The sequence below is a fragment of the Chelonia mydas genome, chromosome 3 (genome assembly GCF_015237465.2).
Source record: "Chelonia mydas isolate rCheMyd1 chromosome 3, rCheMyd1.pri.v2, whole genome shotgun sequence".
NCBI classification, from domain to species: domain Eukaryota; kingdom Metazoa; phylum Chordata; order Testudines; family Cheloniidae; genus Chelonia; species Chelonia mydas.
Genome location: NC_057851.1, coordinates 53,648,521 through 53,670,504, shown reverse-complemented (window position 1 = coordinate 53,670,504; position 21,984 = coordinate 53,648,521). Strand labels below are relative to the sequence as shown.

Below are 21,984 nucleotides of genomic sequence, written 5' to 3'. Positions count from 1 at the left end.
GCTATTGGAAACCCTCTTTATATTCATTCACAAAGTACAAGGTAATGGAGAATCAGGCACTGAATCTACAGGAGAAACATAGGCTGTGATCCTACACATTATGTGTGACTTGGCTCTCCCTCTGTGTTTCATTCACAAAGAGAAGGTGAATTCAGGTTAAGCTGAACAAGCGGAACTTTTAAAAAACCCTGTGCACTGTTCTGTCCCTGTGGCTGAATAGCTTCTAGCCTAACTTCCCACATTCCCAGGTATCTCTCACTAACAGTCCCCCCAAGAAACATGGGCCCTCCGAACCCAGTTTCACTGATCATGATACACGCTAGATCCCCATATCCAGGCTGTGTTCAAAACTTGCTGCTTCTTCCTGTACAACATATCTAAGATCCAACCTTTCATCTCCATACACACAGATAAAATTCCTCTTCTGGCCTTCAGTATCTCACATCTTGACTTCTCCAATCTCCTCCTTTCAAGGCTCAGCAAATCCTAGCTTGTTCCACTCATATGCCTTCAAAATGCAAATATAAAGATTATTTCCCCAGCTTGTCACTTTGACCACGTCACTCGTCTCTTTGCATTCCTACACTGGCTCCCCCTCCTCCACCACCACAATAACCTGTCTTAATTTTTCAAGGCCAGTCACAGCCTATTCCCACCTTACTTATCTCTCATAGACTATTGAGGGATCAGCTCCCCCCTTCACTCTGCCAATGAGACCAGCCTTCATTGTCTATTTGTTAAATTTTGAAACAAGCACCTTTGTGCTTTCTCCCATGTTGACATTCATGCTTGGGAGGAGCTCCACTAAAGATCCATAAAGCCACCTCATTGTCCTCTTTCAAATCCTTCCTTGCAACTCACCTGTGCTGCAATGCCACAAAATCTCAACAATGATTAGGCAGCTGTTGTGCTGTGACTACTGCTTATGATGCCTATAAGTATTGTCTCATTGTTCCCTTGAGCTTTTTCTGTCTGTTTATTGTACCCACATATTGCCTTTCATCTTATATTTAGATTAGAAACCCTTTAGGGTTGGGACAAACCTTTTGTTCTGTGTTTGGACAGCACCTAGCGTAATGGGGTCCTGAAACATGATTGGGACTCATAAGTGTTACTGCAAAACAAATAACAAATTATATTCAAAACTAAAAACAAACTGTATGCAAAAAATGTTAAGGTTGCAAAGTCAAGCACTGAAAAGTTAGGAAATGCCAATTCTAAGATTTCCTTAATTCAGCCTCCCTGGTACCTATGCATTATGATAAAATCTTTAATTACACAATTACATCCTATTTTTTCCACAGGACCCTGGGCTAATTCATTGCATGATCCTGGTCTATTGTAGTCAAAGGGAGTTTTAGCACAGAATTCAATGGACACAGGCTCAAGCTCACTCAAGCACACTCTCAGGGTATGTCTACACAGCAAGTGGTAGCGAGTCTCAGAGCCCTAAAAATAGCAGTGTAGACTTCACAGCTCAGGCACTGAGGCTTAGGGATGAGGGTGGACTTCAGAGCCCCATTCATGACATCTACACAGCTATTTTTAACACTGTAGCGTGAGCCCCACAAGCCCCATGGTGTCAACCTGTGTTGAGACTTGCTGTATAGATGTGCCCTCAGTGCACAGATTAAATGGTGCACATTGAATGGGTAGCTCTCTAATATTTTTATTTTCACCATTCAGTGTGTTCTGCACTCCTTCCAAGCCCTGCATTGAATACAGAATTATTAATTTCCTCATTAACTTTTCTGTGATACTCTTCACTAAGGCTAAAATTTTGTCATGGATATTTATAGTAAAAGTCACAGACAGGTCACAGGCAATAAAGAAAAACTCATGGAAGCCCGTGACCTGTCTGTGACCTTCACTAAAAATATCCATGACAAAATGGGGAGCTCAGCTGCGGGGTCCCCACACCACCCGGGGTGGCCGGCAGCTCCGGGGTACCCTCACCAGGTGGCAGGGGCACCCAACAGGTCCTGGCTGCGGTGGGCTGAAGTCACGGAGGTCGCTGGAAGTTCTGCAGTCTCTGTGAAAAAATCATAGCCTTACTCATAACCATAGTATCTGAGCACTGTGCAAACATTCATACATTTATGTTTATAAGAGCTCTATGAAAATAGGTGGTATTGTCACCCCACTTCATAGATGGGGAACTGAAGAACAGAGGTTAAGGCCAACATTTTCAAGCATTCACTAATTTTGGGTGCCCAACTTGAGGTACCTAACACTTGATTTTTTAGAGTACTTAGCATTTTTATAGCACATCTATATCATTTTAGGGCACAGCTCCCATTCACTTTAGTTGCAGCTGTAAGTGCTTAGTGCTTCTATGAGTCAGGCCACAAGGACTCAAGACAGCCACCCAGAAAATGAGGAATGCAATCAGTGGGACCACCTGTGGAAAACTTCATTTCAGTGACTTACCTAGCATCACATGGAAGCTTTATGTAAGAGACAAGAATAGAATCCAATTCCCTCAGGACAGGATCCAGCTACTAGGAGATCATCTTTTATCTTTTCACCATTCCCTGCCTCTGTCACTACACACCTTACAGATTCTGCAGTATATGAAGCCGGGGTCTTATGAAGAACAGCCTCCTTCACTACATAACCCTGATTCATTTGCTGAACACTATCCATTCTGTGCGGTGAATGAAGCATGCACGCCATGGGGCCAAATTAAGGTTGCATGGGCAACCTCAGTCTAGCATTGCCTAACTTTTGAGTGCTTGACTTAGCAACCCTAATTTTTGTACGGAATTTTCTAAATATTTAAAAAACCAAACAAAAAAACTTCCAGAAATTCCAGCACGTTAAACCATATTGATACCCACATGGTTCATCATCAGCATTGGAAGCTGCAGATCTTTAGGACAGACCTCTGCCACTTAAGTTAACGGGATAACTGGTAACAGCAGTAGTCTGTTATCCTCCACATGGAAAAGCCACTAGAGGAGAATGAGAAACATATATTGCCAGCGGGTTCAATAGCTATTTGCTGACAGCAAAGGAATGTTGGGACTCAAAACTCATGGGGACAATTCCAGGTTCTGAAGATGAGTGTGCTTTAAAGGTTATATACCTTTCTGCCCCATCTCTCCCAGTGTCCTCAGGTACCCCTACACCCTAGTGCAGAGGTGGACAAACTACGGCCCTCCTGCCTGGCCCCTGAGCTCCTGGCCTGGGAGGGTAGTCCCTCGCCCCGCCCCTGCAGTTCCCCCTCCCCTGCAGCCTCACCTCACCACACTGCCAGTGCAACACTCTGGGCGACCAGGCTGCGCAGTTGCAAAGCCCCTGCCTGAGCCGGTGCTCCGGCCGCCAGCCACCAGTGCTCCAGACAGCGCGGTAAGGGGGTGGGGGGGTTGAATAGAGGGCAAGGGAGTTCGGGGGCTGTGGTCAGGGGGCGGGGCTGTGGATAGGGTTCAGGGCTGTCAGAGGGCAGGGAACAGGGGAGTTGGATGGGGCAGGGGTCCCAGGGGGGGCAGTCAGGAATGGGGGGGGTTGGATAGGGCGGCAGGGGGCAGTCAGGGGTAGAAAGTCTGGGGGTGGTCAGGGGGCAGGGAGCAGGGTGTGGTAGATGGGGCAGGAGTCCCGGGGGGCCGTCAGAGGAATGGGGGGGTTGGATGGGGCAGGAATTCCAGAGAGCTGTCAGGGGGTGAGAAGCGGGGGGGGGGAGGGGGGTCAGATAGGAGGCGGGGGCCGGGCCACACCTGGCTGTTTGGAGAGACACAGCCTCCCCTAACCGGCCTTCCATACAATTTTGGAAATCCAATGTGGCCCCAAAAGGATAAAGTTTGGCAAAAAAGTTATAAGTAACTGAAAATAGGGTTTTAAAGTGGAAAATATCGAGAAGCCTTGGAGTACTGCTTATAATAATAGTAATAATTATTAATAATAATTATATATAAAATAATGATAATGTTGCACTAAGTTTCATGTGGATGGACCCCTCCACCCTTATAGAGCCCTTACTGAAGTCAACATGTCTTTGCCAGGGTCCAGTGGACTGCTTGCAGAGAGCTCAGTACAGGATCAGGGTCATTCTCTAAGTTGCCAATAGATACATATTGTTTATGTCATATAAACAGAGACTTTCTTTCTTGGAGTTATTATACAACTTGACCCTAACATGCCCAGGGGTCATAAACTTCCTCAAATAAGTCCACATGGACTTGTTCCCCCGTCTCTCTTCTTATAAACTCTAGTTGTCCAAGTTGTGGAAATGCAACCACCTGTTACAAGAGCAAAGGAGACTGAAGAGAAGGAACATCAGTGACAGGAACACTATGAAGATTATTGCTGATTCTGATGGAACTTATTTTGTGTATGTTTTCTGGCTTTTACTGTTGGTACAGTAGAATACCTGGTTTTAAATATATAATGTAGAAAAATCAAACCTTTACCATGAGACTACATCTGTGCAGTCCTTTAAATCTCATTAGCACATTGGCTTTTCCTTTCCACGCAGAAAGATGTCCCTTCTTGGTTTGTACATGCCTATATTTAAACTGAAGGCAAAAAAATAAAAAAAAATAAAAATTGCTCAAGGAACCAGTGACAGAGAAGACCAAATAACTGAGAATAATATTCTACTCCCAATTATCACCTATATGACTCAAAGCTAGAAGACCTGCCAGACTGCAGTCACATGGAAAGGAAGGGCCTACACTGGAAAACAGAAGTCTAAACTGCTAATTGCTGTTGAGTCCATACAGCTCCAAATGAAACCCTGGGAGAGACAAAAGCAGCCACAGGAGCCAGCAACATAACAGTGAAATGATTGAGAAACAAATTAAGAAGGCAAAATTAATTTTAGCAAACTTCCCCTATCCTTAGCTTCACCTCAGTGAATTTCTGATCATAATACTTCCATGTTCGTGTAAGTATATTGATGACAATAGAGTTATTCCTGATTTACACAGGTATAAGTGAGAACAGAATCTGGTCCTTTTCCTCTTAATATGAATGACTGCATACCTATAAGTTATAAGAATCATGCTTTGCAATATTTTGCCTGTGTATTATTCATATTAAGTAGTTAGAGAATATGTAAATTGGAAAAATTATTGTAGATACATTATGTTTCTTATAAGGGATAGAACAGTTTTAAAATTTAAAATATTAACAGAATTCTTTTTAATACCTCATTTAACTTGCAAACAAAAATATATACTTTTATAAATTATAGGCAAGGTCCTTTGAGTTCTGTGATTCTGTGGAATTTGCTTCTGGGTTTACACCTTGTTGAGGAATTGTGCATCTGAAACTCAGCTTTCTTTTTAAAACAAAGTTGTGTGTCTACCCTTCTGGTTGTCAAGACAGAGTAGAAAACATGAATGAGTGTACATAATACATACCTACCTGAGTCTGCAGAGGTACAACTATGAAACAACAGGTAGAAGAAGTCTGAACTTCCCTATTTATCTCCATGAGGGATTCAGTTGTTGAATCTGTCTTTTTTCCCTAAGGAATTTGCCTTTTTGCTGCAACCAAACACCTAGCATTTTGTTTTTTGTCTCCCTGCCCTGCTGGGACTTGTCTGCAGCTGCATTTTGCTCTTGGGCTGTCTCCACAAGAGGGAGTTAATTGGACTAAAGTGCATCTTTCCTACTCTGTTCCACCGAGCCAGGCAGTAGAGGGTCAGAGAGCCAGCTGGCAGCTTAGTAATGTGGGGAGCCAGCTGAGTTACCTGGAGAACAGTGCAGCAGCTGAGGCCTACAGGGGTGGACACATGAGCCACAAAAGCTGGTTACAAAGCTCCCCTTCTCCCTAGTGTCTCAGGGGGAATAGTGAGGAAAGGAGCCAGGCCACCAGGACGATTATGTGGTGGGCAAGACCTAGGGAGTGGAAATAAGCCTTCTGGAAAGTGTCCCAGAAAATCCATCTGCAAAAATAATCACTGTCTGAAGTAATCACACACTAACTTCACCTCATTGACTACTTGCAACTATGAGCCATAGTTGTGTGTACATTTGTGTGGAGTGGGGGGAGGAATTGTGGGTGAAACACACATTGAAATTAGTAGGAGTTTTGCCATTGACTTCAATGAAGTCAGGATTTCACTCAAAGAGTAATTCATGATGGTAAAATAAATTAGTGTTGTGGCAGCATTTAGGGGTTTGTACCATGGAATTCAGTTCCTTTGTGCCATAGAGTACACAGGGCCCTGCTCATAAGCATTATAATTTGTGATCATATATCATGAGTCTGGCTTAAATTTAAATGTGTTTAATAAAATATTTTAATTTAATATTTTATTATTTCCCCATCCTGTTGGGATTTATAAGAACCTCCTCTGAACTGATGTTTTGCTGTGTCTGTGGCATTCTCAAACAACACACAAGGGGAGGAAATGGGGGCAGCACGATAAATAAGGTAAAGATTCAGGAAGACGTGTTAAAATGTAACTGAAAATTCTTGGAAATATTTTGAAAATTCATGTGCACGGGTTATTCTTTGACTTGTGATTTAAGAGAACAGTGCTTAGTGAGGGAATTTGCAAGTTGACTTACTAATTTTTTAGTATTATTACTAAATAATTCCTTGGTACATTTTAAATTGCTTATATTCATATACACCAACACATAGCTATGCAGAGTCTGTTTCTGACCTCTCTGACATTGGTGTAAATGAGTAAATCCACTGAAGTCAATGTAGTTAAGCTGATGTCAAACCATTATAAGTGAGATCAGACTTCAGTCCTCTGCTGCAGCCTAGCTGTGTTTATTTTCATCTTAGCATGGCTTTGATTATATTCTGCTTAACATCTATTTTCTTTTAATTTTCTCTTTAATTCCTCTAGTAAATAAATGTTGATGTATTTAAGTTAATTGGAATTATGCACTGTAACATTAGAGGATAATGACTGTCTGGCACCCCTGGAGACAAAGTACATATCTTCTGACCTAGAAAAGGTAACACAATCTGGATTTTCATTCAAAGGTATGGGAACTGCAGGTTCCATCATCAAAAAGGAATTGTTAAGATCCGAAGGACAGAGAGGCATGGAAACAGTTAAACTGGCTCCAGTTTATGTATTTCGTTTACTTTTGCCCTTTAAACATTTCACTGATATTTTTTTTTTATTTTTAAAGATGACTTTGTGGTGGAAATTGAATTTACAGACTGATTTCAGTGACATTTCACTGAAGTTACTCTAGACGGGCTTCTGTGTAAAGGAAATAAAAATCTGGCCTCATATGTTTCCAGATTTTCCACACTGACCTATCCTAGAAATAAGCCATTTGATCTTTACAAAAATTAGAATCTGTCAGCTTAGAGAAAGCTGCTTTCCCTCCCATCCAAATTTCATACAACTTTGGACAGAAAAGTATATTTTTATAATGAAGGTAAGAATTTATTGGATAGTAAATTATTTGTTACCCTCCAATGATGTGCTAGAGCCTGACAACGATTATACTTTCACTGTCAATTCAATTAGCTCCTACTTCCAGATGTTAGCTTAATTATTTGTGGGGTTTTAATTAGAAGGCACTTGATGTCAGTGCAAGTTTTGCCACTGATTTCAGTGAGAATACTCTCAGGTCCAAGATATCTCAACTCTTAGAATGAGTAATAATGAGTAGAACTTTCAGAAATGCAATCCCTCAAATTATACATAGGTATTTTTTAGCCTTCAGGACATTTAGAGCCAATTAGAAACATGATATAAGCAGGAACAAATTCACTGAAGTCAAGGGAGTTGCACCTGTTTACACTAGGAGTCTGATACAACAATTGAAATCAAAAGACAGATGAGGAAAGTTATCTATGCAGTAGAATAAGGAGAATAAAAAGCAGTAACAAACTTTTTTTTAGTTCGCGTTATAGTGTGTAGAGAATAGAAGGTCACAGCAATCAGGAGAGAATAAGCAAAAGTTAATACTATTCGGGGCCATCCATAAACCATAAATTTACAGCAAAATAGCTATCTGGGTCATAATTACTTATTTGCGCCCTCAGTTTACATGCCTAGCTTTGAAAATTTGGCATTTGGAAGCTAAAGTTAAAAGGCAGGTATGAAGGCTAAATTGAAAAGCAAAGTGCCTCATCAGGACAGAGTTAGCATTCCATGTAGAGTAGGACAAATAGGAGACTACTCCCCACCCCCGCAACATTACAGAGTTATGGAGATGGGACAGAGTGGAGGAGCCACCAGGGAGCAACCACCACTCCTTCCAGTGGCTACCACTCACTTGTTAAAGTCACCACTATAACAGACCAAACTGGGCTTTTGTTCCTTCTGCTACTCTGATCCCAAAGGAGAGTTCTAATTCCCTTGTCCTCAGGATTTCAGGATATGCCCCAAATACTTTACTGGGGAAAAACAAATTCACTTAGTCTTTCCCCAAAAGTTTTCCCAAACAATAAAAGCCAGTAACACCTAGCTTCTTCAGTCAAACAGTAAAATTTAGGAAATGGTTTAATCCAACCATCCCTTACTACATTTAGCCTGAGACTTAACAGAAGATCTCTGTTCTCTGCTGTATTTAATGACTTGTTCTGATGGAAACCTTTGTAGGTCTTTTTGGTTTGTGCACATTGCACCTTCTGAAAGCCTCCTGTCTTTAGCTGGAGCATCTTTTGTCAGTTACAAGTTTTTTTTTATACCTGCAGTGGAAACTGGTGCCCACTAGAGTATTTCCTGTTTCCCACTAGCCCTCCCTTAAGCCAGGGAATATACACCTCGCCACAAGTTGTATGCGAGGATATGGACAAAAAGTCAGAAAAGTAGGATGGAAAAATGTCCATAGAAAGGCAGCACAGTGCAGTAATGGCATTGCTAGAGACTAATTCTATGAGTAATTTCACTGCACAGCAGGTCTGTGAGGATGCAGTGGTCTTTTCAGGCACCACGTTATATGCTACTTAATAAATCTACTTTTAAAAAAATAGTAGTTAGTAGTTTACTGGAGAATGCCTGAGTGATAGGCCCTCGCTGAATACTGGGATTTTTCTGAAAAAATCTATGCTTGTGTAATCAATAAAAAGACAGAGGTAGCTGTTAAAATGACCTGAGCAGAGGTCTGGGCACTAGGAACTTCTAACTTCTAGTACTAGCTTGGCATTGACACTCTCTGTGGCATTGGGCAGGACTTGTATTCTCTCTGCCTCAATTTACACGTGTGTAAAATGGGGATAATACTTACTAGGTCATAGGGATATAGTGAAGCTAATCAGTTAATGCTTGTAAAGCACATTGAAGATGAAAAGTGCTAAGTATTATTGTGTTAAATTAATCAGGAAGTACATCCAGGTTGTGTGTTTTGGTTTGTAATGCAGACTTATCAAAATGCACAAATCATAGCAAATTGACACCTTTTAATGAGGTTTTTTTTATATTCTAAGAGTTTGTGTATGCAGTGGAACAGAGGGAAGATTTTCAAGCCCAGGCCATTTGGGGTATGTCTCCTGTGTTTTTCTTTTCAGCCTGTATACCTGCTGAAGGGTTTGGATTTGTGGGGGAAAGGGTGGCAGTTCTCTTCTGAGCTCCACCCACACAATAAACTCCATCCATGTGAATTGTCAGAATAAGAACCTCTAACAGTAGATTGTACAGATGTTCAGAATGTGACCATATGTTTCCTGAGCTCCTCTGAGCTACTTGAGCGTGGCTCCCCGTCACTGGGGTTTGAATATGTCCACAGACTCTGCTGGGATCTGACTCCCTTTTGACTGGGGAAAACAAAATAAGCAACGGTACTTTCCAAAGGCCACCCATTTGGGATACCAAAATGAGCCATCACTCAGTACATTGTGTACATCTGTGACTTTCCCTTACACAAGGTATGGAATAGTTCACATTACCATTTAAATGATCATTCCTGGACATCTGAGTTGCATCTCACTGAGATGAATGGGGAAGTTCATAATTTCCAGAGCTATTGCTTCAGGCTCTTGGCAGACTCAGGCAGACGTCATTGCATTGGTTATGCACCATTCACTTTTTTTTGTTTGGAACCACAACAACTAGAGACTTGCTTTTTAAAAAATGAAACCTGAGAACCTCAAGCTAGCACTTTGATAGACATGCTAGTAGGCCACACTGCCATACACTGGCCCAATCTGACTCTGCCTTTCCATACCAAATTCTAACTGTTGATCAGCAGTAAATATCAGAGTCTCCTAGCTGCTCGTGCTCTTTGACTCAGCCTTTCCATATATATAAGCTTCAGTCCCTCTCACTCTCTGCAACCATATAAGCAAATATTTATATGTCTGAAAACATAAAATAAATGGTCTCTAGCAAAAACTGCTTATCAACTAGGACAGAGGAACTGCAGTCTCTTTAGCTATGTAATGTGTATACCTTGGCAAGGTTCTAGTTAAAGCAATGAAACCAACTTTAAAATGACTGCCTCTGTTCAGAAGAATCCTTTGCCACACCTCCCAGGGTCTAGCTGGGACAGTCTAGTGAGGAAGTCAGTGAGAAGTGAAAGGCTCTTCTTTCCAGGGTTAGGGGTAGTTCAACCTTATCCTAATTCCCAGAACTGTCAAAACATACACATCATTGGGCCACCTGTTTCTTCAAGACTCCTTAACACATTTCTCTTTCATTGGCTTCCCTCACCCAGCAGACCCTGCCACTCAGTGGGTGGCATTGTCTAACTTATGTTTCCTCACCACATCCTCACTCCAAAGATGGCATGAACAGCATCCTTTGCTCCACTCTCATTGCTTTTTCATATCCCAGCTAGTTCCTGAGAACCGCCCTCAGACCCCATCAGGACACATAAGCTGTCCAGCCCCCACCTCCTTCCCTCTGCAGGATTAAAGCAGCCCCAGCAGACAGAGCCTCATTCCCTTCTGAAGTCCTGTATGGGGCAGAAAGAACTGAATCTGCACTCATTCATATACTCTTTGATGGGATTAACTACAGGAGCGCACAGGACATAAATATACATCCCAAATACTCACATGATAGAGCTGACGAGAACCAGCAGAGAAAATGAAGAGTAACTGGTAAGAGAGCAAATGGCATTTGTAAGTCATCAGTAATTAACAGATGACAGAGAAAGTGATTAATTGGTAGCATTTAAAACTGTCTTTGACTGCTGTCTTCCCTATTTTTTTATTTTTATGACAGTTTTATATGTAAGAAATGGAAACTGAGATAACATCATAGGCACATTTTGTTGCACTGATAAAGATAAAAAGCTTAACTCTAAAAGGGTTTGCTTGCCAAGTGTTAGCAATCCCTAAGTCATGTATTTATTTAATATGTTTGACCAAGAACTGAAGGTGGATCACATGATATATCAGGAGCTGTAAATTCATGTTTGAGTTTTCTTTCTGTTCACAGGCAAGCTCCTGTTTTCTTGTACATGTGTAGTTTTCTGTGGGCTCTGGTGTCAGCCAACGTCCAGCAGCAAACAAGTAAGGGTCTATCCTTTATCTGTGTTTCATTTCACTGGTATTTTGTTTGATAATCCAGAGAGTTTTAGTCACAGCTAAAACCCCTCAAAAGCTATACATCACTTAGACATGGAACTAAAAACGTGTGTGTGAGAGAGTGAAAGCAAGAAGGAGAATTTAGAGCGAGTGATGTCTTTCACAGCCTGGTATTTTAAATCTGCCATTTGGGTTACACTCTCCATCTTCCTGTCGTTGTCTGATTGTTCTTGTTTATCTTCTTGCCATCTAAACAGACCAGAAAGTAAATACGTTTCTAAGGTGATGATCACAATCTGGAAATGGATACTAAGGACTGGATGCAATAAAAAAATCCTTCTGCACCTCTAGTTAAAGGTTTTTCTGGTAGATGTGGCAACAAACTGGATCCACTGTATTAGCTGACCATCAAGCATAAGTGACTGGATGTCAGCCCCATATCTGTTTCAGTGATATAGAATAAGCCATTTCTAAGGTGTAAAATGTCAACCTGAAGTTTTTCTTTATGTCTATGTTGTGAGAAGGAAACCCACATTTATGGTTGAGTCCTTTCAGCAGACAAGAGGCTTTCTGTGGGCTGGGAAGGTAGCTCCTTCCAACTTGCACACACCTTTCTTCACCATCCGAACTTTAGTAACATTTTCCAGTTTGACTAGATGTTAGGCTTGGATAGAGCTCTTTCCAGCAAATGTTTATTTTGCTTTTTTACTCCTTTAAGATAGGGGACTGCTTTCTCCACCCCCAGCCCCCAATGCTTGCAGCAATACTTTTAAATAGACAGTATTTAGAAAGTGAGACATGTATTTGGTTTCCCAAGAAAATTTCTTTTCCGCTCTTGTTCATGTCAATAAAGAGAGCCTGCAAGTCTCTTTGGCCCCAACCTTATGCTTCACTAGGGCTTGTTATTTGATCAAACATGGCAAGGATGTGGGTGGGAACACCTGGAATATCAAAGAAGAAGGAGTGGATGCCAACAACTTCCCTTCTCAACAGCCACTTCAGCTAGTGTGAGGATGGCTTTGAGTTAGGGAGACAGTAGATTGAGCTAACTGGTATTTTTAAAAACTTTGCTTAAACCACCAAAGGTTCTGGACCAACCCTCCATATATTGCAAGATGCATGGGACAGCTGCAATTCACAAACAGTGCTGAGGAAGGGAGAATTACAACCCTTTTCTAATTTAAAGACTTAAACAAAAAAAATGTAGAAGTAAATCAGCCATCAAATGATTCTGTTAAATTTGGAGACTTCAAAAAGCAGATGCTCATCAGCTTTAGTGGGTCCAGTATACGGCCATTATGCTCAGATTACTTTACTTAATTCATATTAATTCCCTTAGCTGGACAATTTCAGACAATTTCCATCCTGTGATGAAGAAGAATGATATGTTCGCTTTTCTTTGAAGGGTTCCCAGTCACGTTCAGCTCTAACCAAAAGACCGACCTCTGCCCACCAATCAGGACTGACGAAGATGACTTGCCAGGCAAGTAAAAACTTTTCAGGAAAAAACTGCTGTTTAGACATTGCAATCAGGTTACGTTCAGCTCCGTGATTTTTCAATGCTCACTTAAAAATAAAGAAATCATGTCTAGCTGTGCATATTTGTTTCTTGTAGGTTACGACCTGATTTCTCAGTTCCAGCTAGATAAAGCTGCCTCCCGAGGGGTCATCCAGAGAGTGGTGGGCTCCACAGCTTTACAGGTGGCTTATAAATTAGGCACAAACGTAGACTTCAGGATCCCAACCAGGTAACACATTTAGTTGTTTTACTTTAAAAGCCTGTTTTAGCATATTGTCCTCCTGAAAGTTTGACCCCCTCCCTAAATAACTAGTTCTTCAGCTGGGATTGGCAAAGCTCTTGGAATGGATACAATGTACCCAGTGTCCCCCCCCGCCCCATTGTTTTTGGGTGATGTCACTAGACTAGATTGACTGCAGTAACACAGCAGATGGAGACTCTGAGTCCTGATACCTTTTAACCATAACAGAAATGGGAAATAAATGCCAATAAAAGGGGGAGATTCTCAGCTTTTCAATGTGATACACGGTTCTTGTTTCTAGCCTTGGAGTAGCCTGAGATATAAATTAAAATGTTACAACTTTGAAGTCTGATCAAAAAGCTATTTTAGGTCATTCATAGAGGTGATTTATTGGAACATATGGTAACTGAGCACCTGTCTTCACTGCACTGTTAGCTCATGCTGTAACTTGAGTGTTGCCCCTAACCTGACTCAGGTCCACATACCAAAATCTCTAGCTTGATTTAGGTGGTGCTTTAAGCTCCAGTTAGTTGGCCTGTCAGTGGGTCTGGATTGAAGCGTGAGTGCAGCTGATGCTCGAGTTAGTAGCACAGTGGGAATGCAACTAGTCTGTGTTGCTAATCCAATCACTCAGTGCAGCACAAGCATACTTTTGCAGTGTGGCCACTTTAACCTGAGTGTAGATAACTCAAGCTAACACTGCAGTGAAGTTAAGCCCAAAGGCAACACGTAGTCCAAGTAAAAATTCTTAAAAACTCTCTAAAACATGTCTCTAATAAATTTTCTGTGAAATGGGTGTATACAGAGAACACATGAGGGTTAAGTGTGGTTTGTGGGTTTTATTGGCATGAATTTTGATTGGCTGAATTACTCAAGAGCATTAAAGTAGTGAGAGAGCTATGCATGCCACCCTACAGAGACCGAAACTTCTTTAACGTGACCTGCATAACTCTGGCTTTGTCATTCTGACTTATGTAGGCATCCCATATTCCTTCTAATAAATCTTTAGACTGCACCACACTAGCACTTACTCATATGTGATATTTTAATACGAGTCTTTGAAACAGCAGCCAACTCTTACAGCTTAGGTCCAGGAAGTGTGTGTTCTCCTGCACTCTCGTTTTCCTAAAAAGAAAAGGAGTACTTGTAGCACCTTAGAGACTAACCAATTTATTTGAACATAAGCTTTCGTAAGCTACAGCTCACTTCATTGGATGCATTCAGTTTCCTGTAAGCCAGCTGGTTTTGGGTCCCACTGCTAGGTGATGACTGAACTCGAGGCCACCTGGTGGCTATAATGAGTTATAGCCATGTTGTTCAGTTAGATGCTGAAATAGAATTTTGTATACGGCGGTAAGTATCCTCCATAAATTTAGTGGTTTCAGTGAGCTTGTTTCTGCACTGCATTGTGCTATGTGTAGGCAGATGCAGCTGTGTAAGTTGCACTCAGCACCTCTGAGGTGACTGACTTCCATGCAAAGCATAATTGTAGTTATGCTGCTGGCTGTGTGAGCCAAAGCCCAAACTCCAAAAGGGCATAGTTAAGTCAAAAGAGAGAAGTGATTAGGATCAATCTACACTGCACTTGTTCTCCAGCTGGGAGTAAGTGGCTGGAGTAAAACACAGCAACCATGAGGCAGCTCTACAATACTATGCTCTGTATCTGCTCTTCTGCTGATGTCCATCTTTGTGCTGCCATTACTTTGCTGCCCCTTAGCATGTCAACCATGGAAACTGCAACATTTGCCTTATTTAATATGGAGGTTCACCGTCACAGAACACATTTTCCTGGGTGTAGGAATCTCTGAGGACTTGTGCAGGACGCAGATGTGGGGAGGGATATCATCAGTGGGTAGGGTCTGATCCTCAATATCCAGTCAATGCTTGTCAGGAGTGAGCAATGGTCATTTTGCAGGCTAACAGTGAGAACTTTATTAGAGGGGTCTTCTTCTGCACATTTATTCAGCATTTGCCTTAGGGACAGCTTGTGCCTTTTTTCACAGAGATCCTTTTAAACCTATTAATTTATATCCTAGATCCTTTTTACCATTATGGTACTTGCCAAGTTCTCTAGCTTCATATTTCAGGGATGCTGCAGGGACAAGAGAATGAACCAGGGTGCATGTGTCTGTGGTTGTTTGCAAGGTCTGATTCTGAACTCCCCCCATAACTCAAATGAGTTTCTATGAACTCTTGTTCACTTCTGGTGTAAAATCTACTGGAGAATTGGTGGTGTTACTTAGTTAGTACCAGACTTGCCCATGGAACTGCAGTTGTGATGCTCACTTTACACATGCAACCCAGACTCAAGTCCAATATGGTGAATCTTTCACTTCTCAATTCACCCGTACTATCTGGTAAAAGTACCTGATATTAGTAAGTTACAGTATAAAAGGAACATCCCTTTATATTGTAATTGAGTGATAAGAGACCCCCCTTTTTTACCTGCAGGCTTTTGAAAAAAAAAATCATACTAGCAAAGTATGTATGGCATGTAAGCAGGGATGAGGTCTGGTCATTCTAATACATTATATTAACAGACTACCATTCAGTGCCCCCAAAGTGCACCCAGAGTTGAATTATATTGAGAGTGGTGTCCCAGTGCATGCCTGGGTTCTCAGATTAAGTTTTCCCTGGGGTAGAAAACAAAGTGCTTGCAAAATTTTTAGAGCAAACAGTACAATATTTGGTTTCAGAGTAGCAGCCGTGTTAGTCTGTATTTGCAAAAAGAAAAGGAGTACTACTGGCACCTTAGAGACTAACCAATTTATTTGAGCATAAGCTTTTGTGAGCTACAGCTCAATGCATCCAATGAAGTGAGCTGTAGCTCACGAAAGCTTATGCTCAAATAAATTGGTTAGTCTCTAAGGTGCCACTAGTACTCCTTTTCTTAGTACAATATTTATTTACAAGAGTCTGGTGAGCTCTCTTTAACAGGTGAAATGCCAACTAAATTACATTAACAAGGTGTAAGGCAACAAAAGGAGCTTTGTAAATTTCTATATAGAGATTTGTATTACCTTCAGAGGACTCTCAGAAGCTGTTTTCACTGTTACTCCCTTCAAAGACTGTCTGAGAATAACACTTGTCTGTGAAGAGGGTCTCCTTTGAAGGTCCTGCTGCTCTGGGCCAGGCCATAAATGGTCTTCTACTGCCTTTTCTTTTTATCTTGAATATCAAACCTGTATGCAACCATACCACTGATATTGATGTCACACTGTAATAGAAGGGATAAAAAGCAGTAACCTACCAACAAGGCATTAATTTATCTAAGGATATGTTATCTAAAAGGGCAATGGAGCCCACCTAAGGAAACAGAGCTTAAAAAACTAGATTTATACTGCAAATCAAAAACAATGATAAGTTAACCTTTTGAATGGTCAGTTTCTGCCACCCTTACACAAAGTATTAGTGCCTTGCACCACAAATAGTCCCACTGAAATCAATGGGACTAGTTAAGGGGTATTCACAATGAATAAGGGTGGCAGAAACTGGTCCTAAACAATTAAAGGAATCTTTCTGGTGTGCACTAGCGTTATGGGTTTAATAACTCTCATGTCCTGCTGAAACATTATTTTAAAAGAAAGTGGTAATGTTAAAAAAGTTTGCTAAAGGTGAACTGCAAGAGAATATCTGGAAAGAAAACCACCTTTAAAAAACTGTTTCTGAACTCAGATCAGTAACAAAATATCAGCCTGATCCTGCATTCCTTGCACACTCATAATTGTTAGTGGTATTTGTGGGTACATGTGGAAAGCAGGATTAGGCCCTATATAGAGAGTTAAGAATTATAAATACATAAAGGTTGAAAGTCTGCTCTGATACACATCCCTCGCAGACCCACAGTAGAGGAGGGGGTAAGTCAGGTCAGAATTTGGCCCATACTCTTAATATATCTTTGCAAGTTAGCTTTTCTTTCACTCCTCTGCCAAGTTCTAAATCCAGAATGTCTTGATTTCTCCCCTCTATACATTAGGGCTATCAGAAGCATGTATAGGAGGAGTGCAGTTTCATGCTTTAAGTTCTTGTGTCACCAACAGTGGTCATAGGGGAAACATGGAACCCGGTTCTCCAGACTTTGAAGGGAGGTGAAGGAAGAATTATCTGCAGATATTTTGTTTAAAATGTTAATATATTTTTACCATAGTTTTTAATTTTGCCTTAGTCAATATGGCAGAGTCTGGGCCAAATTCTGTACTCAGTTACTGACTGTACTCAGTCAACGAAGCCTGTGGAATTACTCTGCATTTATACCAGTATAACGGAGATGAGAATCTGTCTGCTCATCATTCAGTAGAGTTATGCATATAAAACATGCACAAAAATTGGTAATCTCCTTCTCTAAACATTTCTTGTTTTTGGTTCTGCCAACTTTAGCAGCTGCTCTATGAGAATGCAGTTCTAAGGTTTTCTGATAGCAAGGCTGAGTTATTAAATATGAATATTTAGCTATGTTTATGTAAAGTCATTGTCTTTTCTTTTACTGTTCGTATACATTTCTATTCATTTTGTTTTCTCTTAAATGAAACAGTAGATTTGATTAGACAATCAATTCCCTTCTTTCTATCCAGCTTCCAAAAGTTACAATATTTATTTATTTATTTATTTTAAGGCAGAGGAGGGCTGTCTGAGATTCTCTCATTATTTCCCCTGATGCCAGATTCTGCCCCCACCTTCCTCAGAGACCCCATGATGTGGAAGTGTTCGCTGTAGCTGAGTGGAAAATGGGTTCTTATGGGGTGATTGAACTTGATGCAGAGAAAGAGGAAGCCAACTGATAGATTTGAATTGAGGGGTGATGTGATCACAGCAGCAGGAGAGAAAGATGATTTAGTGGCAACTTCTTGGATAGACAAGTGGTAAGGATAGGTCAGATGCAAGGAGTCCAGATAGATGAGGTTGCAGTAGTTGGAGAGAAATGTCCTGTGCATGAACTAAGGATTTAGCAGTAGGGATAGAGGGAAGCATACATTTAAGAGATATTATAGAGGAAGAAGTCCACTAAAGGCACTGAAAGAGTCCCATTGTGGGGGAGGAGGGGAGGAAAGAGGGTATGAAAAGCTAAGTGATAGGGAAGACGGTGGGTTTGTCACTACTTGTAAAGAAGGGAAGGAACAGAGATGGGTTAGGAAGAGAGACAGGAAAAAAAATCAGATTGTGACATTTTGTGTTAGACGCGGCAACATAAAAACCAAACCAAAAGAATTTGAACAATAAGATTAAGCAAAATCCTATTCTGCAAGGCACATACCCATGAACATCTCCATACTCTGTTCCAAATCCCACTCTACAGGTTTATCCATATATAGGTACATCCCCAGTTACATATGTACATTCTCCTCAGTGTATATAGGCATATCATAGTCTGCACAGACATACCATTCACCATATAGTACTCCTGGGAGAATTCTGCACTAAAAAATTAAAAATTCTGTGCACAAATATTTCAAAATTCTGCATATTTTATTTGTCAAAATAACACTATATAATCACACCAGTTTCAATTATTTTGGTAATTTATTTCAAAATACCTGCCACAACTATGTCTGTAACAATACAGACAACAAAAAAATTCCTTCAGGAGTAGAGAGTTTAAAAAAAAAAACAACCTTTGATAACCCTGTTCCTATTTCTCTGCCTCCAGAGTCTAGCCCCACCCTGCCCCAGACAATCATACCCCCACCCCACAGAGCCCAGCTGTAAGGCACCCCCTAACGCAGATAGTCACCCCTCCCCTCCTCAGAGCCTAGATGTGGAGCGTCCCCAGCCCAGACAATCACACCCACTACTCCACAGAGCCCAGGGATCCAGAGGGAGAAACAGACTGATGCTGGGTCCTGGGCTCGAATGGCGTTTCCTACGTGCCGCCTCCTTCCTTCAGGATGTGCTGGGAACCACAGCTGCTGGGAAAACCTCCAGCTCCCCCTCCCCCAAGCAGTGTCATCTATTTGTGAGCTGGGGAGCTAGGCACTGTCAGGTCCAACAGTGCCAGGAGCTCTGCAGCACCAATTCTGCAGTGAAAAAGGAAATTCTGTGCAAAACATTACAGAACTACTAACTAGTCTGTAACCTATCATTTAAATCAGCTTCTGTACCAAATGACTGGAGGATAGCTAATGTGACGCCAATTTTTAAAAAGGGCTCAAGAGGTGATCCCGGCAACTATAGGCCAGTAAGCCTGACTTCAGTACTGGGCAAACTGGTTGAAACTATAGTAAAGAACAAAATTGTCAGACACGTAGATGAACGTAATTTGTTGGGGAAGAGTCAACATGGGCTTTTCACCAAAGGCTCTTAAGCAAAGTAAGCTGTCATGGGATAAGAGGGAAGGTCCCTCTCATGGATTGGTAACTAGTTAAAAGATAGGAAACAAAGGGTAGGAATAAATGGTCAGTTTTCAGAATGGAGAGAGGTAAATAGTGGTGTCTCCCAGGGGTCTGTACTGGGACCAGTCCTATTCAACATATTCATAAATGATCTGGAAAAAGGGGTAAACAGTCAGGTGGCAAAATTTGCAGATGATACAAAAGTACTAATGATAGTTAAGTCCCAGGCAGTCTGCAAAGAGCTACAAAAGGATCTCTCAAAACTGAGTGACTGGGCAACAAAATGAAAGATGAACTTCAATGTTGATAAATGCAAAGTAATGCACAATGGAAAACTTAATCCCAACTATTCATATAAAATGATGGGCTCTAAATTAGCTGTTACCACTCAAGAAAGAGATCTTGGAGTCATTGTGGATAGTTCTCTGAAAACATCCACTCAGTGTGCAGTGGCAATTTAAAAAGTGAGCGGAATGTTGGTTATCATTAAGAAAGGGATAGATAATAAGAAAGAAAACATCATCTTGCCTCTATATAAATCCATGGTATGCCTATATCTTAAATCCTGTGTGCAGATGTGGTCGACCCATCTCAAAAAAATATATACTGGACTTGGAAAAGGTTCAGAAAAGGGCAACAAAAATGATAAGGGGTATGGAATGGCTTCCATATGAGGAGAGATTAATAAGACTGGGACTTTTCAGCTTGGAAAAAAGATGACTAAGGGAGGGTATGAAAGAGGTCTATAAAATCATGACTGGTGTGGAGAAAATAAATAAGGAAGTGTTATTTACTCCTTCGCATAACACAAGAACTAGGGGTCACCAAATGAAATTAATAGGCAGCAAGTTTAAAAGAAACAAAAGGAAGTATTTCTTCATACAACGCACAGTCAACCTGTGGAACTCTTTGCCAGAGGATTTTGTGAAGGCCAAGACTATAACAGGGTTAAAAAAAGAACTAGATAAATTCATGGAGGATAGGTCCATCAATGGGTATTAGCCAGGATGGACAGGGTGTCCCTAGCCTCTATTTGTCAGAAACTGGGAATGAGCGACAGGGAATGGATCACTTAATGATTACCTGTTCATTCCCTCTGGGGCACCTGGCATTGGCCACTGTCGGAAGACAGGATACTGGGCTAGATGGACCTTTGGTCTGACCCAGTATGACTGTTCTTATGTTCTTAACATGACTTCTGCATTGCACAGTGGCAGAGAGTTCCTCCAGGAGTAATATAGGTGAAAGTACAACCACTTATTTCGTATCCCTATCAGAAGTACAAGAGTTAAGGTTATGCTGTGGCAAATCTCACCCCACACATTCCATCTCCCAACACACCGTCTTTTCCTGCTAGCCAGGTAGTAGCAGGCATGGGGCTCACAGGATAAGGATGCGAAGCAGTGGCAGCACTAGGTTAATATTTTAGGTAGAGTCTATTCCTGGACACTCCTCCGTGACAGCCAGTCTAGTCACGTTCCTTCCTGCTGGTGCTTTGGAGCCCCCTACTGGAATGTGACTGCACAGTCTGAGGCACTTAAAGACTCTATTGTTTATAGTGCAGCTGTTAATCTGGAAGGGCTAGTTTATTATATTAACTAAACTGTGCTCTGGGATAGATAACTTATTCTAAGACTATTTTCTCATTTTTCTGCATAGGCCAGTCTAGTGGCTAAATTGCTATTAGTGAAGGGCCAGTAAGCCCTACAAAGCCAAGGCAGATTGCTTCTTTGGGTAGCCTACTCGTTCTCTGGAAATTGTTTTTGTGTATTGTCCTGATAGTGTAGCCTGGCACATCCCCATGCCTCATCAGTCTTAGTGAAACATATTTCTCTTTTTATAAGATTTTTAAATATGGACAGATAAGAAAAAACCTACCTAATCAAAAGTTTTATGAGAGTAGAATACCAGTATCTGTAGCAAGTTTAAATAGCATAATCTTTAAACACTGTTCTATCTGGTGAGATGCATTGACCCAGCTTTCAAGACAGCAGGAAACTTCAGTTATTTTAGATTGCAATACTGCAAGAAACATTAGACTGTTTTGTGTTTCAAAATTGCATACTTTAAAGGGTACATAGTAAAATAATGCAAATAATAAAAAGCAGAGGGATTCGCTATTTCATAACAGTAAATCTGTTCTCTAGTGCATGTAGCACTGAAATTGAATACCACAGAATACAATACATTTTTAAGTGTGAGTTCTTACCTTTTATATAATTTTCAAACAGATAACCTACTTCTGCTAAAGTAATTGCTAATACATAATAAATGGTTATTGTTGGATAGATCAACAAAATGTGTTTGAAAAAGCAATCGTGGAACTTTAGAAATGAATCAGTTCTGCATTGATTAGAAAGAGCATTATAATGTCACAACAGATTTAAAAAACAGGATTGACTGGTTGGTTTGATAGGCCATAGGTGCACAGCACTATTATAGAAGACCCTGATTTAATTCATAATATTGGCCTCTGATTGCTTGAGCCATCATGGGCAGAG

General features: G+C 41.0%; 1 protein-coding gene across 1 annotated transcript in view; it reads left to right on the top strand.

The window, feature by feature from the left end:
* Positions 1 to 10,823: 10,823 nt before the first annotated feature.
* Positions 10,824 to 21,984, top strand: part of COL9A1 (collagen type IX alpha 1 chain) — a 104,748-nt gene continuing 93,587 nt past the window's right edge. Inside the window, exons 1-4 of the mRNA XM_007070552.4 lie at positions 10,824 to 10,968; positions 11,309 to 11,382; positions 12,803 to 12,880; positions 13,013 to 13,145. Coding sequence (XP_007070614.2) covers positions 10,955 to 10,968; positions 11,309 to 11,382; positions 12,803 to 12,880; positions 13,013 to 13,145 — 299 coding nt within the window. The 5' untranslated portion in view covers positions 10,824 to 10,954. The remainder of the gene's footprint in view (positions 10,969 to 11,308; positions 11,383 to 12,802; positions 12,881 to 13,012; positions 13,146 to 21,984) is intronic.